General features: G+C 49.9%; 4 protein-coding genes across 4 annotated transcripts; 1 reads left to right on the top strand and 3 right to left on the bottom strand.

The window, feature by feature from the left end:
• Positions 1-440: 440 nt before the first annotated feature.
• On the top strand, positions 441-2,744 carry FSUBG_5908 (poly(ADP)-ribose polymerase; the record flags this gene model as incomplete). The annotated part of the gene is made up of 2 exons (XM_036684055.1): positions 441-2,558; positions 2,622-2,744. 2 exons carry the CDS (start codon positions 441-443, stop codon positions 2,742-2,744), a joined length of 2,241 nt encoding a protein of 746 aa, XP_036538481.1.
• Positions 2,745-3,711: 967 nt separating this feature from the next.
• On the bottom strand, positions 3,712-6,067 carry FSUBG_5907 (nitrate assimilation regulatory nira; the record flags this gene model as incomplete). The annotated part of the gene is made up of 2 exons (XM_036684054.1): positions 3,712-5,449; positions 5,496-6,067. The coding sequence occupies 2 exons, from the start codon at positions 6,065-6,067 to the stop codon at positions 3,712-3,714; spliced, it is 2,310 nt and encodes a 769-aa protein (XP_036538480.1).
• A 3,118-nt stretch (positions 6,068-9,185) lies between these two features.
• Positions 9,186-11,152, bottom strand: FSUBG_5906 (nitrogen assimilation transcription factor nit-4; the record flags this gene model as incomplete). Its single annotated transcript, XM_036684053.1, has 4 exons — positions 9,186-9,593; positions 9,643-10,014; positions 10,063-11,065; positions 11,145-11,152. The coding sequence occupies 4 exons, from the start codon at positions 11,150-11,152 to the stop codon at positions 9,186-9,188; spliced, it is 1,791 nt and encodes a 596-aa protein (XP_036538479.1).
• Positions 11,153-12,347: 1,195 nt separating this feature from the next.
• On the bottom strand, positions 12,348-13,163 carry FSUBG_5905 (uncharacterized protein; the record flags this gene model as incomplete). Its single annotated transcript, XM_036684052.1, has 1 exon — positions 12,348-13,163. The coding sequence occupies one exon, from the start codon at positions 13,161-13,163 to the stop codon at positions 12,348-12,350; it is 816 nt and encodes a 271-aa protein (XP_036538478.1).
• Between the last annotated feature and the right edge of the window lie 244 nt (positions 13,164-13,407).

The following is a 13,407-nucleotide window of genomic DNA, read 5'->3' as shown; positions in this document are numbered from 1 at the left end:
TCGCTCCAAGTGGGGGGGTTTCAGCCTAGATGCCCGTGCTACCTTCCCATTCAGCTGGACGTCACCTCATATGAGCTTAAGCTTACGGGAACCTTTAAAATGGGGAGGCGCCGACCTCATCTCTAGACCTTTCAATTTCTCCTCAACTCAACTGACTCTCTCCTCTCATCATCGTCCGCTTCCACTTGTTTCTATCTCGTAATTCGCACCTCGCACCATTGGACAAGGATCGCTCGCCCTGAGATTCGGCGATTGCTGCATTCGGTTCAGCTCGAAGTTGTTGGGTATGACGCCCCTGAACCAAGCTCTTTTGTCCACGCGGCGGATGATTAGGGCTATTACGAGCTTTGCTAACTTTGTCTTAAGTTGAGACAATTCCTTTCTAAACTCTAACACTTTCCCCCAACTCTCACACATCACTCAATCTCACATCCGCCAAAATGCCCCCAAGAAGAAGAGCTGCCGCGAACCCTCCAGCTGATCCACCTCTGGACGGCTGTGCGATCGCAGTCAGCGGCAAGTTTGACGACATTGGCCACAGCCATTCCTCTCTCGAGGCTCTCATCCGCAAGCATGGCGGGTCATTCACCAGAAGCGTCACAAAGGCCACCACCCATGTTGTTTCCACTCAAGATGACTTTAACTCCCAAAGCAACAAAGTGACAGCGGCCAAGGATAAGGGTCTTCCTGTCGTGGACCCCTTGTGGCTTATTGATATCGATTCTAAGGGTAACAAGCTGAGCGCTGACGACTATACCTGGGACTCTGCTTCCAAGACCAATGGCACCGCGAAAGCTACCACCAATGGCAAGTCAAAGAAGCGATCCCCTCCTGCCGCCGATGAAGAGGATGAAGAGGAGGAAAGCCAACCTAAGTCCAAGCGCGCAAGGAGCACCAGCGTTGCGCCTAAATCGAAGGCTAAGCCCGCGGCGGCTAAGAGAAGCACCAAAGACAAAGCCCCCGTTGAGGATGAGTCTGAGGAGGAGGAAGAGGCCCCAAAAACCAAGGCTAAGCCTAAGGCTGCTGCAAAGAAGGGTGCCAAGGGTAAAGCTGCTGTCAAAGATGAGCCCGAGGAGGAAGAAAAGGTTGTTGCCGAGGGCCAGTTCATCAAGAAGAAGGATGTCGCGATTCCTCTTGATGAGCACTGCACCCTCCCCACCTATCAAGTTTATGTTGACCCCGACTCTGGTCTCATCTATGATGCTTCATTGAACCAGACCAATTCCTCAGCAAACAATAACAAGTTCTACCGCATTCAGGTATTGAAGAATCCCAAGTCCTCCGACTTCAAGACTTGGACTCGATGGGGCCGTGTTGGAGAGATGGGCCAGAAAGCCATCCTGGGAAACGGAACCGTTGATGATGCTATCAAGCAGTTCCAGAAGAAGTTCAAGGACAAGTCAGGTCTCGCATGGGACGACCGTACCGACAATCCCAAGCCTGGCAAGTATGCGTTCGTCGAGCGTAGCTACAACCCCGATTCTGATGACGACGATGACGACGACGACGACGAAAAGAAGGCTGTCAAGAAAGAGGCAGATGACGAGGAAGAAAGTGTATCTCCTCCTGAGTGTACACTCGAGAAGCCTGTCAAGGAACTGATGGAGCTCATTTTCAACCAGCAGTACTTCCAGCAGGCCATGACATCTCTCAACTACGATGCCAACAAGCTGCCACTGGGCAAGCTGAGTAAAACAACTATTACTCGCGGTTTCCAGCAGCTCAAAGATCTCGCTGCCTTGATCGATGACCCAACGCTTGCCGCGTCAAAATGGAACATGTCCATGTCTGCTGCTACTGAGCACCTTTCCAATACCTACTACTCGTTCATTCCCCACGCCTTTGGTCGGAACCGGCCACCTATCATCCGTGACAACACCCTACTCAAGCGGGAAATAGAACTTCTCGAGAGTTTGTCTGACATGAAGGACGCTGCTGAGATCATGAAGATTGATCGCAAGACGAGAGACACTATCCATCCTCTTGATCGCCAGTTCCAGGGTCTCGGTCTTGAGGAAATGACCCCTCTTGACCACAAGAGTAGCGAATTTAGCCACCTCAAGAACTACCTCAACGAGTCTCGCGGTTCTACTCATAACATGAGCTACACCGTCAAGGACATCTTCCGTATCGAGCGACAAGGCGAGTTCAAGCGTTTCGATGACTCTGATTTCTCCAAGATCTCTTCCGATCGTCGTCTTCTCTGGCACGGCTCGCGAGCGACAAACTACGGTGGTATCCTTAGCCAGGGTCTCCGTATTGCCCCCCCTGAAGCTCCTGTGTCAGGTTACATGTTCGGCAAGGGTATTTATCTCGCCGATATGTCGTCCAAGTCGGCCGGATACTGTTGCTCTTACAACACTGGCGGCGAGGCTTTGCTTTTGCTTTGTGAAGCTGAGCTTGGTGATCCTATTCAAAAGCTCATTAATGCTAGCCCTAATGCTGGCACTGATGCAAAGAAGCAAGGCATGCATAGTACCTGGGGTCAAGGCAGAACAGGCCCCAGCAAGTGGATCGATGCCGGTGTTGTTCATGAAAGTCTCAAGGGTATCAAGATGGTAAGTTTTCAATTCCTCCTAACAATTGTTCGAACTTGTGTGCAAATTCTAACATTATTTCAGCCCGATCCCGATGTGAAGCCTAGTGATACCAACGTTTACGGTGCCGGCCTGTACTACAACGAGTACATCTGTTACAATGTTGCCCAAGTCAAACTGCGTTACCTTCTCCGCGTCAAGATCTAGGAGCATGCCGTGAACTGGTAATGACAACGCTTGCCCATGAAACAATCAGCGACCATCTATATCCATAGATGTGAGATTACTGTTTCATCGGGGTGCCTTGTTTCTTTGTTTCGCCGTTATTTATAATTCTCTGTATTGGCGTACCAGCGGGATATTTTGACATGTGGGAACAGAAAAGCGGTTGCTGGAAGTCAGGGTTATCACTGGCAGTAGACCAAAGGATCGCAACGGAGTTATACGGACAAGTGTTGTTTGCCATTGATGTTTTCTTTCGTTTCTCATGTGTCTCTCAGACTACTGTATGTACATGAAGATAATACACTATCTAGAACATCTGCGCATTATTTCGTGAAGGGTATCCATATCCCTAAAGTACCTGTGCTTCTTCTTTTTCCAATATTCCAAATCTTGCTTAAATGTAGATGAGAGTGATTGTGATTTGGCTATGCATAGTATGTTCTTGGGTTGTTATCGTCCTCGTTCTTTGAAAGGTCAAGATCTGATGCTGAACATGACCTTCAGATGCGAATAAACCACCGAGGTAGTAAAGCTGGGCTCCAATACTTGCACAATTGAAATGTTATCAAGTACTACCGGATAGATGCCAGAAACATGCCCGAGGGTTCTCATGACCCGAAGTTCGTGCTTTTTGATGGCACGATAGGGGGTGGATCGGCCCATATTGATTTTCTAGCGTGTGGTGGACCTTTCTGTTTCGTCCGTAGGGTGTAAGGCGAGGGTTTCCAAGCTCGAGAATTCGGATTCGTTTGCATATCTCGATTTCATCGCCTCGGTGGAAGTACTCCTGCCTTCGGAGGGTTTGTCGGATCATCGGGTTGAGAATCGGGGCTTCGGGGTGTCATTGACCCACAGCGAGTTCCGACACTAAATATGGTGTAGATGGCTCTGAAGGATTCTTGAAGCTCCTCGAGCGGGACTCAAGTCTTCTAGCCTGATCCAATCCTTTTCAAGCTCCGACTCCTCCATTGAGAGCATCCATGCTTAGCCAGTCGTTGTTTGGCATCCAAAGATTCTGGTCAAGTCCCATGCCGTACTCCAACCCGCTATCCGCGCCTAATCCATCGGTACCTCCATCGTAGGCGTTGTTGATCTCTGAAATTCCAAAGTCTTGACGTGGCACTATCTCGGGAACGCTCACGGTTGGTTTCGCAGGGGCTTGGGCTTCGGTGCTTGGGTGTGGCAAATCTGGCGAGACTTGGCTTTCGGGCACCCACGGGTCGGCGACGAGTGAAGGAGGAAACGTTGAATCGGTCATGGCGGATATGGAAACAGAGTTCATCGAGCTGAATTGGTTAGAGTCGCCCATGTTATGATCATTCGCGAAACCATGTCGTAGGGATTGTTGCGAATAGCCATTATCAAGAGGGAGTCGACCATGCTGATCTGGCGTTGCGGAGGGTCCACGGATGGCGATTCCATGAGTTATTAGCCTTTCCAAATCTGCTTGAATGCCTTCCGCCGTCTTTCCCGCGCAGCAGGACTTGATAGTTGACAGGCAAATCTTTGCCCGTTCTATGACAGCTTCCAAATTGAGGTCATATTTCAAAGCATTAGTATGATACGCGTATGTTAACACGCGGGCGCATTGGTATGCGCAGATAGCCATATCCAAATCGGTTACAGGTTTCGAGTTGAGTTTGTGCATAGATGAGAAGATGTTGGCCATTGACATGGCATGTTCGACACATTGTCGTTGACAATGGTCGACAAAAGCATCGTCAAGAGATGCAAGGATCACACGGGGAAGGGCTTCCCGCAGACCACCCAGAGCAAGACGGTAGAGGTCGATCTGACATTGATGCCACCAAACGTGAATCATGATGAATGTACATATTCGAGGAGAGTAGGCTCGGAGTCGCAGTGAGCTCTCTGAAAATTGAAAAGATGCTGGTAAATGGGTTGCAAAATCACTGAGGTCTTTCTGTAGTCCCCAGATACCGGCTTGAAGTTCATCAGGTTTGGTGTTTCGAGACAACATAACGCGTCGAGAGAATTCCATAATTCGTCGTCGCATGTGCTGTATGCGAATGTGGAGAGCTAGACTTCCGACATCTTCGGCCTGAGGGTTTCGAGGTTTGTCGGGATCATGAATAAGTCTCTCAGTCGGTTGCGGAAGATCAAATTCAAAGTTGCGCTCATTGCATGGCAATCCGACATGGATTTTATCAGCACTCCAGAGAGAGTAATCACGATAGCCGCCCGAGACACCCGAATCAATACAGTAGAGTGCCCACATGAGTCGACGGCGAGACTCTTGGGCCAGGAAACAAAGATTTGGAGATTCGTGATTCAGACGCAAGGCTGCGGCGTATCGGGAAGCGATACTCAGCAGCATAAACGCGCTTGGAGATTTCTTGGACAGGATACGATGCTTGATAATCAGGACAAGCGCCTGTACTTTGATGGTTGAAGGACGAGTGTAATCGGCAAAAATGAGAGCCTCAGCATCGTCGATACATCTTTCACCATATTCCTTCATGCCCGGTCCCATATCCGTGAGGTACGAAGTAATGCCAATCAGGGCCAGCAGAAGTGCCTTTTCAACTTTGCCTGTGTTGTATCGTCCTTCAAGGGAGGCTCGATGGAGGAAAGAGAACATGGGAATATGATGGACATGGTTGAAGAACTTGTTAAAAGTCCGGCCTATTAAAGCATCGAAAGATTCATCTGGAAAGGGGCTACAGCTGTTGTTAGTTAGCCAGTAGAGGTTTAACTACAAAATTGACTTACACTTCAGGTGCGAAACCTTGAGGCGTAGCGGTACTAGCCGGGTCGGTCAACCCAGGGTCGCTATCGTTGTGACCATCTTCTCGATCACCTTCTTGACTTTGCGGACTTCGGCCTTCGCCTCTCATTGTAATGCGCGCCCTTTTGCTTGGTCTGTAAACGCATTCAATCCCTTGGGAGCGACAGCGATCGCATGACGGCATGTGCCCGGAACATCGGGCTTTTCGACTGTGACAGCTGATGCAAGCTTGCCGAACTCGGCGACGCGGCAGGGCGCCAGACAAGGCACCGGCGTCGCCGTCATCGTAGGAGCAGGGAAAGCCAAGTCGCTCACAGTTGGAGCAAATGTCGCGCGCACCATTACATCGTACTTTTCGAGCGCGGCAGGTGACGCAGGTCAGTGACGATTTTTTGGGTTTGCGGTCGGGAGAATTGGCGTGAGAAGCTGGCTGAGATGGGTTCACAGATTGCTGAGGGACGCCTGAGGCAGAGGAGTTGTTTGGGACGGGGAGAGGAGAGTCGAGGGAGGAAATGAGGTTATTCGGGTGGTCGCCAGCAGCGGAGGCGAGATCCATGGCGACGAGGTGGGAGGTTTTAGGCGCATGGAGCGACTCCAAGACTGGGGATCATGAATATGAGCTTTAGCAGCGAGTTCCGAAGTTCGAGAGAATCCACCGAGACCAACGTCAAATCCGACGAGGGTCTTGAGGTGGGGAAGACGATTCTAGCTGTAGCTTTGTTTGTACCTATTCAGGCAGAAGAAATTGAGTGACGATGGTGGTGATGTTGGGTTTGGGTGGGAGTCAGAAGGCGGGCACTGACTGCACAGACAGAGACAGACAAACAAACAACGTACGTAGCGCAAGGTAGGTAGCGCACCTAGTGGGTAAGATAAGGAAGGTGTGGCCCTGTCCTGGGGTTTCTGGGTCTAGGTCCGGGTTCTGCGTTGGGTGGGAAAGCGGGACCGGAAGGGCCTACGCCTACGGGCAGGGCAGGTTGGGTGTATACATCCTAAAAATTTGGTGTTGATACAGTGGAAGGTTCTGTTTCCGTTGAACAACAATGTCAGATCTTCACCCAGATCAGGCATATAAAAGTTTAAATCAAGCACGCAATTAATCCTTAAACTGACGTGCAAATTGATACCTTCCCTTCCAGATTCCATGACACTTCTTTGGACTCTACCGATGAACCTCATGGAACGACATTGTGTGGACCGCCATTTGGCCCACAGCCTAAGCTTGCTTGGCAGGAAAAAGCCGTACCCGAGTCTCGTTCGCGAGCCACGGATGTCAAGAAAAGGTCACCGCTAATAATATTCACAGTGAGAGCTTTGTCTACCTGTCTCTCCCGGTCCGTGAAACGTCGTTGTTGGGCTATTTATCTATCGGCGTCTAAAGTAGAGAGCTCCCCCCAAGCTACGATCGAAGCATTACACGAGTCAGCTAAGCTAACGAAACGAAACGGGGAACAAAATTCAATCAGGCACCTGATGCTACACAGCATTACAGCGAGATGTCCAAACCAGCCAATCCATTTCTCGGCCTGATTCTTACAGAATTTTCCCGGACCTTTTTATCCAGGCAATGACATCTGCCGAAAAAGACGTTTCGAAAAGCGCATCATCGGTAACTCTATTGACAATGTGACAAGTGAGCAAAACCTGGGGATACCAATGAGAGACAGAATGGACCGAGAAGCGACGCCTTCAGAAAGGGTCAGGCCCGCTCGATCCCGGCGCCTTGGGCTTGATAGTCTCCGCTGCGAACCAGGTTAATCGACCGGGATTAAGCAAACTTTTTGAACGTTGTTGACCGGTTGCAACCGGTCACAATCGGTCAGTGAAAAACGATCGGGTAGATAATACGAGAGACAAAAATTATCGTCATGTTTGGCGAATTCTATGCACGAATCTCGATCCTTCAATCCTTGGAAACTGCAAGACTCTCCTTCAGGACAACCCAATCGGTCAGGGATACCGACGGTCCGAAGTGAGCTGATCAAGGTCGCGACCAACCGAAGCAACTTAGCAAAGAGGGACAAACCCCTTGTTAGCGCCTGTGTCTAGCGGAGATGCAGGGTGACGCTTGTCCTATTACCACCATTCAATCAACACCTGCGTCATTTATCCGACGGCCGCTCCGACTCCCGGAATATCATCGTTTTACCCCCCGCCTCCAGCTCGTATTTGGCTGCGTCTGTTGAGCGATGCTTGGCTCGAGGTGGTCTCTGGATTTATCTGCAGATGGATGTGGCCCAGAGTCTGTGGGCGTATGTGCTTTGAAGAATCTGGTGCAGCCTGTCTTTGAGTTACTATTTCGCATCTCAGCAATATGGCAGTCATGATCACGTTGGTAGTGATCTTGGTTTAAATCTCTTCGAATCTTATGATCATCAGCCAATCTCGACTGCCTGACTATGTACGAATCCACGCAAACAACTCTTCATAGCTTTGCTGATGGCCGATGCGCAAGATCCAATTAAGGCATTAAACAACTAGCGTGCAAGGGAGATCGAACCCGGCATCAAAACCAGGCTTTGGTCTAGCCACGCTATCGATGTCCAGCTCGTCGACGCCGCCACCCCTGACAGAACTTCACCAGCGAATGAGGTATAATGACACTTTTGTCCGGTGGTTGTAAAACCTGGATTGCTATCTCACACGATCTCCCTTAATATTCTGTGGGTCACACACACAACTTGAATCATCGAGCACTAGCAATAGCTTGAGGGAGCTCTCCAACTCTCCCCCGCAGTCCAATATACCTTAGCTGTCAGAGTAACAGTAGCTGCCAAACTAATCTACCCAAGTGCGTCGTAGTTTGTTCATACCCATTCTGTAAGATGTACAGACATGGGGGAACAAAGCATCAAGCTCAGACCATTTAGACGAGCATCTGGGATTTGATTTCCTGCCATCTTGTCCTTCTATGATCAAGAGGAGCAGATCATAGGGTTTTTAAACGGCTAAATTATGACTCGAACTTGCTAACACTTGTTTCCAGCTTAATATGAAATTTAATCACTTCAAGTTGCCTGTCTGATAAGGATACATCTCTGTTCAGTTAAAAAGAAAAGCCACTAAGAAAAATAAACATATTTATATATAAAATAAAGATATTATAAGTATTCATATAAAATGATCAAGCATCAAGCCAAGGCCTAGACCTTCAGGGTCCATGCTCCAAGATCTTGCAATGTGTCTATCAACCCAATGGCCATATTCCCCGGCCGAGACCCGTATCTGATCCATGTCCGGCCCGGTCCGTTGGAGCGGATGAGGACCCTGCGTCTCGGTAGCGGGGAGAAAGGATGCTACCTGGAGGTCTTGGCTTTCAGCTGGACTCCAACTCACTCTGTTGATGAATGTGCGTCTCTTCTTTAGGATTATCATCCTTGCCAGTCGGTGAATACTACCTGAGGTTGTCGAACAAACATCATTTACGCTATCGTGGACCCCAAGTCGGGTCACCATGTTCAGAGCTTCCTGCTCAACTTTCACAATAACCTCTTCGCAAGCAGACGGACAGAGAATATCACCATGCTAAGATCAACGACTACAATTTGGAAGCAATGGATTAATGTCCGAACCTCAACTGGGTCAGAGATGACGGGCCACGCAGAACACCTTTGAGTAACTTCCGTGTCATGATATTCATTATCCCATTAATTCTGTGTAGAAGATTCCTTCACTCAATACATATACTGCTCGTCAAAATCCGCAAAAAGCCCATTCAGGTCCTGATTTCCAGCCATACTCGATGCCCACGCATTCAAATCCAACCCTCCACCATAAGGCAGACCAAACATCAAATTTTGATCTGTAACAGGGTCTCTGATGCCCCAATTCGTCTGCTGCTCAGGAGATTGCTGCTCACTTTCTGCTTCAGGTGGAGCTGCAGGAGCTGCGTCATGACTGTCGTCGACAAAATCGGATTGTCGAAGAAGACTGTGTATCGCGAGTCTCTGGCGGATGTATGCATCTTTGGCGAGCTTCGAAGATTGGGACGGATTTGGATCAGTCGTTGTTGTGATGGCGCGGTGGTCCGAAGACTCAAGCCACGCCTTATGTTGCTGGATAACTCGTTCAAGTTCTTGCCGCTATCATCATATCAGCGGCTTGAACCTCAGGAGGCCTGGGTAAGCTTACCATGGACTTCAGTTGTTCCGAGAATGCAAAGTATCGTGTGATGACATCTAGACACAGCTGTGCCTTGTTGATGGCCATCTGCATGGGCAGCCCAGTATTGTCCTTGCCTGTGTATGTTCCGAAAAGCACCAACCGGGCTGCATGGTACGCACAGATAGCTGCTTCAAACTCAAGTATTTCATTCTCTTCCTTATGCTGCACAAAGTCCGACAAGACTTTGACGATTTGTTCTGCATGCGATAGACACTTGTCTTTCATCAACCCCTTCTCGGCTGCGGAAATACCCTCAATCATGGGTTCTGGTGTTGACTCGGGATATCCAGTGAGGAAGACTCGGTAAAGGTCGCAGTGGGTTAAGTGCCAGTTCATGTGCTATTCGGATGAGTTAGCCAAGTCAGGGTGTCATGCAATGATGCTTACCATCACAAAATATTGTGGTGATAAATGAACGTCTTGTGTATATGAGGGTGGGTATTGATCACAAGGCGCAAGTCTGGTCCTTAAGCGAAGAAGATCATTCTGGAACTTTTCCATCGACGAGAGGAGTTCGGGAAGATTGACCTCTTTCACGTTTATTCGTCGATTGAGTCTTACAATCGCTCTCCGAATGAAAGCCACTCGCACAAACGCAGCCCGAATTCTCAGGACCTCTGGCTCCAGCCCTTTTCCAGGCTGTAAGTATCCAGTAGGGACGAGTCGTTCTTGCTGAAAGTCGGCGTCTTCGCAGGGTAGTTGTAGGTAGATCGTGTCGGCGTCAAAAAGTTCGAACTCTTTGAGGCCAACGCAAAAGCTATCTTCAAGCAAGGACAAAGACCAGAATGTTCGTCTTCGAACTTCTTGAGCCACGGGACTTAACCTGGAGTGTTCGTAGTTGAGGCGTATCGCTGCAGCCCATCTAGCTGCAAGTCCAGCCATTATGAATGCCCTGGGGAACTGTCCCACGGCCGCTCTATATCGTATCAGGAGGAGGGACGCCTGTATCTTGAAAATGGAAGGTTGTTCGAGCCGGTCGAGTATAAGCTGCTCAGCTTCTCCAGCCCATGCATCGCGCTCTCCCTGACATTGGTCGAAGTAGATAGCCGTGATAGAGCAAATAGCTAATTGAAGCGCTCGATCGATAGTCTTGTCGTGACATCTTTGGATGACTGTGGCTCGGTGAAGGAAGCAGAACGCAGAAAGGGGGTAGAGCCGCTCGAAGTACTGATTGACGAGCGATATTATTGCATCGTCAGGAATGAAAGGTGGGCCTTCTTCGATTGAGTCAAAAGGGATTGATTGGGAGCTCGAAGCAACACTTGGCCGTTGTTTTCTGGGTGAAATAGCAGCTTGGGATGCTGTCACCGACACTGAGTCATCTCGAGACGACGAAGCTTCAGTTGTTGATGACCCAGCTTTTGAGACATATGTGCACGGTCTGTTTCGCCTTGTACAATTGGTGCATTTCGGAACATCGCCAGAACACCGGACCTTCATCGCCCGACATTCTTGACAGGCTTTCGCACCACGACATTTTGGCGGTATACGAGGCGCAGACTGGCCACTGGAGCCGTCCTGTTCAAAGGAACACTGAAAGTTGAGTCGCTCACAGGTACGGCATCGAGGAACTGTGCCGTCACATCGGACCTCCAGGAGTTAGTACCGACCGAGTACCGGGGAGTTAGTTTGTACATACCTTACGGACTCGACATTGGACGCAAGCCGCTTTCATTTCAGGTTTTCACAGTGCTGGTGAAGAATCTTTGGAGAACTTGGCGAGCCGACATTCCAATTTACTGAGGGTCAATGTTGAACGGCGGATATCTCTTTTCCGAAATATTGGTGCTATCGACTGCAGTGACTTAGGGCAGAAGTGTCATATCCCGCTCTGCGAGATGATAGTGCAAGGAATAAACTCTGTTCCCTCGCTAGCACGCTACGATGCACCTCGGAAAGGGACAAGTTCCGACCACCCTCCTTGGTTGCTGCTGTAGAAATTGGAAGCACGCCATTTTGTGCAAAGAAGGTAACTTCGTCTCGTCAACCATGGGTGTCCAATAAAGTTATCGGGAACTCTACTCTACTCCCCGTCACATCACTTTGGCCCGCGATGGCGTGCGGGGTCTCCGCAAAATGCGACACCCTGTATCCAATCATAGTATTCAATGACCGATACGCGCATTAACCATGTGTTCATGGTTGATGTGATGTTTGCGAATCTCCGGGTTATTTCCTGCAACTCCCCGATGTTCCTTGTCAAGCCTCACGTCAAGTTGCAAGGACCAAGGCCTCAACTGAGATGTCTTGGTCAGCGCACCAGTCCAGAACTGGTACGCCATGAAACAAACACTACTGTTTTCTACCCTCGCCGTCGGATATTCTTAAGGCACAATGGCAAGCATCGTTCAATTGCCTACTTGGGCCATGTTCTTCATGCTTTGCGAAGGCCATGACCGCTTCAGCAGAATCATGGGCCCTCGAGTATTCTCCGAGAACCCAGGAACCGCATGTAGGTACGAGGCCACTGGTGTTAGCAAGTTCTGCCACACCTAATGTGCTCGTGATGTCTATATTTCAGGTCCCGGACCTTTGAGCATATGCCCAAACCAGATGGCCGACGGAAATATCTCTCAGTTACCTGATCCACTAATATGTGGAAGTATGGCGTGTTGAAATTGTTAACACCTGATTGATCAATGATAGCTTGTCCAACAATCACGGGCAGAAACCTATTGTGGCTCTTGCTTGATCACCGGCTCTCTTTTAATATCAGTAGACCCGATGTTCTGGGCAACTAGAGCGGATTCATTTTCAGTATCCTCTTGCTTGATCCCTCGACTGTCCAGACCGGAACTCTGTTCGAGTGGAACTGGAAGAGCTGCAAGAGGATTTCTCTCCGCAACTCCAGCCTCGGATGAACTCTGCTGAACCACTTGCGCTGCTTGTCGCGCTGAGTTATTGTCGCGGCCCGCTTGACGCCTGTTTGGCTGTCCCCTGTTACCTCTGCCATTGCCACGGCCACGAGCTTGCACGCGACGGCGGCAGCGGCGACGCAAACGCAGACCATGATGTTGGCCTGGGACTTGAGCTGGATTATTGCCTCCGCCCTGTGTGAGCTGGGGCATATATGCTTGACCTTGAGCTGCTTGATTCACCTGACTCTGTGGGTAAGGAGGCATGTATGCAGGCACGGGATGCGCATGAGGTTGTTGGCCCAGTGGCACCGCGTTTTGGTACACCGCTGGGCCATAGGGAGGGGGGTACATATATGGTTGCTGCGGCGCAGCATAAGGGACTTGTCCATACGCTGGATATGCCACAACTGGAGGAGGAGGAGGGAAAGGGAAAGGAACAGGCCCTTGCCCTGGGCCACCTCCATTGTGAGGATAGCCCATATTTCCCAAGTGATACTGAGGAGGGAAAGGAACAGGCCCTTGCCCTGGGCCACCTCCATTGTGAGGATAGCCCATGTTTCCCAAGTGATACTGAGGAGGGAAAGGGACGAGCGCTTGCCCTGGGGCACCTCCATTATGAGGATGGCCCATGTTTCCCACGATATACTGACCGCGTCTGCGTCGGGTTCGGCCTCTGCGGCTGTTATAGCGAGCTTGGTTATTCATCGTTGTGGTTTCTGCTGCTGTTGTTTTTGGATAGGAAGCAGAAATGTTGACGATGACGAAGTTGGAAGAGGAAAGAAGAGACAGAGAGAGAGAGACAGAGAGAGAGAGAGAGAGAGAGAGACAGAGAGAGAGTAAAGCAAGAGGTTTCGCACACCTGCCGGCCCTGCCA

The sequence above is a fragment of the Fusarium subglutinans genome, assembly GCF_013396075.1.
Source record: "Fusarium subglutinans strain NRRL 66333 chromosome Unknown NRRL66333_c0000060, whole genome shotgun sequence".
In the NCBI taxonomy this organism is placed as follows: Eukaryota; Fungi; Ascomycota; class Sordariomycetes; order Hypocreales; family Nectriaceae; genus Fusarium; species Fusarium subglutinans.
Note: the sequence above shows the minus strand (reverse complement) of the source record. Positions and strands in the feature narration are given on the sequence as shown.